This window comes from Scylla paramamosain, chromosome 40, assembly GCF_035594125.1.
Source record: "Scylla paramamosain isolate STU-SP2022 chromosome 40, ASM3559412v1, whole genome shotgun sequence".
NCBI classification, from domain to species: Eukaryota; Metazoa; Arthropoda; class Malacostraca; order Decapoda; family Portunidae; genus Scylla; species Scylla paramamosain.
Genome location: NC_087190.1, coordinates 11,216,604 through 11,221,603, shown reverse-complemented (window position 1 = coordinate 11,221,603; position 5,000 = coordinate 11,216,604). Strand labels below are relative to the sequence as shown.

At 45.8% G+C, this 5,000-nt stretch overlaps 2 protein-coding genes across 2 annotated transcripts in view; one reads left to right on the top strand and one right to left on the bottom strand.

Moving 5' to 3' along the window:
• LOC135092638 (uncharacterized) overlaps positions 1-3,780 on the top strand; it is a 20,941-nt gene extending 17,161 nt beyond the window's left edge. The window contains exon 4 of the mRNA XM_063991241.1: positions 3,349-3,780. Within this exon, the coding sequence (XP_063847311.1) occupies positions 3,349-3,780 (432 nt within the window). The remainder of the gene's footprint in view (positions 1-3,348) is intronic.
• Positions 1-5,000, bottom strand: part of LOC135092421 (protein nubbin-like) — a 66,833-nt gene that overhangs the window by 32,837 nt on the left and 28,996 nt on the right.

The following is a 5,000-nucleotide window of genomic DNA, read 5'->3' as shown; positions in this document are numbered from 1 at the left end:
TAATGGGCAAGAAATAATGGGTGTTTTTAATGATTTTGAATGGGAAAATTTTAATGGGTAAATAAAATGGGTGTCGTTAATGGATGTTTTTTTCAATGGGGGTAATAAGTTAGTTATGGGGGAAATTAATGGGGAAAAATATATTAGGTGATTTAATGGTGGTGTTTGAGGAAAATATAATAAAATGGTGGTTTTTAATGGAGATTTAATGGGGATTACAAATTACACCAGTCACCCTTGAAATTTTAATGGCTAGGTGTCGAAGAAAATGGGATTCAGTTTGTCGTTTTCTTTTTTCTTTCATTTTAGTTTATTGAGAGTTTTTTTTACTCTCTCTCTCTCTCTCTCTCTCTCTCCCCAACCCCCCTCAACCTTCTTCCCTTCCTTCCTCTCCCCTCTACACCTCCGCTCTCTTCCCTCCCTTCTCCCCCTCCCTCATCTCCCCATTCCTATTCCTAACACCCCATACCCGTCCAATTCTTCCCCACCCTCTCTGACCCTCCCTCCCAATCACCGCTACCCCATTTCCCATCCCCACTCTCCTATCTTCCATTTCCCCCACCCTCCCCATCACCCCATCACCCCCACCTCGTTTCCTCCCCACTTTTCTCCCCCCTAGTGCGGTACATGGCCCGGTTCCTCAAGACGGTGCGCCATTTACGAGGTGACCACTCAAAATTCTGGTGCCGAGGAGGACAAGAAAACTCCATTAAGAAGGGGAGGGTGAGGGGAGAGAGTGAGGGGAGAGAGTGAGGGGAGCCATGCAAAGCGAAGGCTCACAATCATATTACTGAGTCGAGGTCCAGACGAATTTTCATTTCTGCCTTTGAGAGTGAGGGGAGAGTGAGGGGAGAGGGAGAGGGAGTGAGAGGAAGTGGACACAAGTGGACAGTGAGGGCGGCAGGGGAGGGAGGGAGAGTGGGGAGAGGAGGGAAAGAAGGAGAGGAGATACAATGGCGAGGAATGTAAAGGAGGAGAGAAAGAGAGGAGGAGAGAAGGGAAGAAGAGGAGGAGGAGGAGGAGGAGGAGGAGGAGGAGGAGAGAAAATATAAATAGAAAAGAAGAGAAAATAAACACCAGATGGAGAAAGAGGAAGAGGAAGACTAAATAATCAAATAACTAGGAAGAGGAAGAGAAGGGGGAAGAAGAAGAGGAAGAGGAAGAGGAGGAGGAGGAAGAAGAGCAGGAAATAATCAACAAGACAAACAGAAAAAGAAAAAAACATGAAAAACTTGTAGTGGTCAGTGCGAAGAAAGGAAGAGAGAGGGAGAGGGAGAGGGAGAGGGAGAGGGAGAGAGAGAGAGAGAGAGGGAGAGGGAGAGAGGACAGTGGTGGACAACACAACTAAAGGAGGGAGAGTGGGAGAGGAGGGAGAGTGGGACAGGAGGGAGAGTGGGAGAGAGGAGGGAGAGAGGGAGAGGGGAGGGAGAGAGGGAGAGAGGAGGGAGAGGAGGGAGAGAAGAATTTTGATTACTTGGGACACTTGGAATAAATTTCTTTCCTTCTCTTTTCCTCTGCACGTTAATGCCCGCCAGACACTTGGGGGGGGGGCAGACAGACAGACAGACAGATAGACAGATAGACAGACATATGTGGCTAGACAGACAGACAGACAGACAAAAATATATAGATAGACATATGGATATTCGTAGATAGACAGCCAGATAGATAGACAGATAGACAGACAGACAGACAGATAAATAGATAGACAGATATGGATGGATAGATGGATACACAGACAGACAGACAGACAGACAGATACAGATATAGACAGATAGATAGATGGATAGATAAATGGACAGACGGAAAGGTAGATAGATGGAATAATAAAGAGCCACGTAGACAATAACAAGAGAATAAAGAAAGAGGTATAGAAAGAAAGAGAAGATAGATAAAAATATTAGATAAACAGATAGATAGTTAGATAGACTGAAATAGACGGAATCACAGAGGTAGAGGCAAAGATATTGATAGACAGACATACAGACAGACAGATTGATTGATAGGTAAGCAGTTGGACAGATTGAGAGACGGAAATAGATGGGTAATTAAACGGATTTAGAAATAATGTTAAACTTCATGACAATATAATAATAATAATAATAATAATAATAATAATAATAATAATAATAATAATAATAATAAACAGACGTATAATGATAAAAAACAAAATAAAGATGAGTAAAATTAATAATCTTCCACAATCATTCATTCACTTTTTTTTAATCTTTCATATAAAAAAAAAAAACGAAAAGAGAAAAGAAAAAAAGAAAATGAAAAATATAAAATAGTCAGCCATTTTTAAAATCCAAACGCATTCAAAATTAATTCTCTAACCTTTTCAAAAATTCCAATAAAAATAAAGGAAAGGAAAGGAAAAAGAAAAGACAAAAAAAAAAAAAAAAAAAAAAATTAATGAAATTCCCCCGAAACCCAATCGCTTCTGGAAAATGCATACCCCGTTTTCTTTCACTTTTTCACATTGACAGAAAACGTCGACTATTAAACGGTGACTTAAATAGACTTGAATTCTTAAGTAAATTGGAGAATCAACTTAATTTTTTGGTTTAAGTTGCTACTAAAAAGGAGGAGGAAGAGGAGGAGGGGGAGGAGAAGTGGGAGAAACGCACGTATGAGTACATGATGATTAAATAAAAAGGAAAAAGAGGAAGAAGAGGAGAAGGAGAAAACGGAGGAAACCGAAGAGAAGAGAAAAGAAAATAAACATGAAGGAAACAAAAGAAGGAGAAGAGAAGGACGAAAAGAGAACAAACACAAACAGAACAACAACAACAACAATAAGACGAACAAGAACAAGAAAACGAAGAACAACAAGAACAAGGAAGAGAAAACACAGTAAGAAGATGAAATAAACACGAATAACAATGAAACAAGAGGAGGAGCTAGAGGAAGAGAAGGAGGAGGAGGAGGAGGAGGAGGAGGAGGAGGAGGAGGAGGAGGAGGAGGAGGAGGAGGAGGAGGGGCGTAATGGCGGTACATGATAAGGACCAAAATAAATCTCAATGTTCGTAATTGACTCCGTGTCGCCCCTCGCGAGGCCTAGCGGCGACCAGCGGGCGCGGACACCACCTGGCTGCCGACACTGCCCCGACAACCTCTCCCCGACACACTCTCCCCGACACTCTCCCCAACACACTCTCTCCGACAACCTCTCCCCAACACACTCTCCCCGACACTCTCCCCAACATACTCTCTCCGACAACCTCTCCCCGACACTCTCCCCAACACACTCTCTCCGACAACCTCTCCCCAACACACTCTCCCCGACAACCTTTCCCCGACTAGCTCTCCTCGACAACCTCTCACCGACTAGCTCTCCCCGATTAGCCCTCCCCGACACTCCCCCAACACACTCTCCTCGACAACTTCTCCCCGACTAGCTCTCCCCGACTTGCTCTCCCCGACAACCTCTTCCCGACAACCTCTCCCCGACTAGCTCTCTCCGACAATCTCTCCCCGACTAGCTCTCTCCGACAACCTCTCCCCGACACTCTCCCCGACACACTCTCCCGGACAACCTCTCCCCGACAACCTCTACCCGACACTCTACCCGACAACCTCTCCCCGACAACGCCTCCCCGACTAACTCTCCCCGACACTCTCCCCGACGTCTCCCTGACTAGCTCTCCCCGACACTCTCCCCAACACACTCTCCCCGACAACCTCTCCCCGACTAGCTCTCCCCGACAACCTCTCCCTGACAACCTCTCCCCAACACTCTCCCCAACACACTCTCCCCGACAACCTCTCCCCGCCTAGATCTCCCCGACAACCTCTGCTCGACACTCCCTCTCCGACACTCTCTCCCCGACACAGCCTCTCCCCAACTAGCTTTCACCGGCACTGAATAGACACTCTCCCCGACACTGCTTCGAAAACCTCTCCCCGACCTCTCCCAACCCCCTGGAAAACAAAGGCAGTTCTTGACATCTCCCCAACTATGTCCCGACAACCTCTCTCCCCACCCACCTCCCCAAGATCCCGTCTATTTCTCCCCGATATCTCCCCAATTTTCTCTTCCCGACATTCTCTCCCCAAATGAATGTAGAAGATTATTTTTATCATCTTTATCTCCCCCGACTGTTTCTCTTTCTCTTAACGATAACTTCTCTTCAACAATCTCCCACAGTAACCCCCGTCTTCTCCCCAATAACCTCTCCCCAACAGTCCCTGACACGCTCTCTCCCCGCCACTTTGATAGTTTCTCCCCGACAGCTTATGCCCGACACAGACTCTCCCGCATAACTTCTCCCCGGCAACTTCCGACTCTCTCTCCCTCGTCATCCTCTCCCCGATTTCCTTTCTCCCCAGTAATTTCTTTCTTTCTTTTTCCGACAATCTTTTTTTTTTTTCGAGTTTCTTCCCGACAATCAAATCTCCGACAAATTTTTTCCCCCTTTCCCTTTCCCATCCATACAGCGCCCTTGCCGACAACGCCCCGACCGACCCCGATATCTTCCTACTTACCCGATAAGCCCCGATAAGGCAATCCCGACTCCGCCCTTCATGATAAATCCCCAGAAATTTTTATCCCGACACAGTATATCGCCATTCAGACGTTCCGACAGCTTCCCGACCCCTTCTGATAATATCGCGCTTCTTTCCCGACACACACACATACACGCACACACGCAAGATATTTTTTTTTTTTTCGAAAGCGGCGACAAGAATAGGAGTTTTAGCGGTAATATTGTCATTTTCCCGATAGTTTTCCCCACAGTTTCCCGACGTCTCATACTTAGTGATATTTAGCGGTATTTTCCCTCCATCGCCACTTGTGTTTTCCTTCTCTCTATCTGGTGTGTCATTTTCCTTCACTTCTCGGCAATTTTCCTTCGTTTTTCTTCACTTTTCGGCAGTTTTTCTTAGTTTTCCTTCACTTTTCGGCAATTTTCTTTAGTTTTTCCTTCACTCCCCGATAACTTTCTTCCCTTCCCGAGACTGTCCTTCATTTTCCGACATTTTCCTTCACTCTCCGA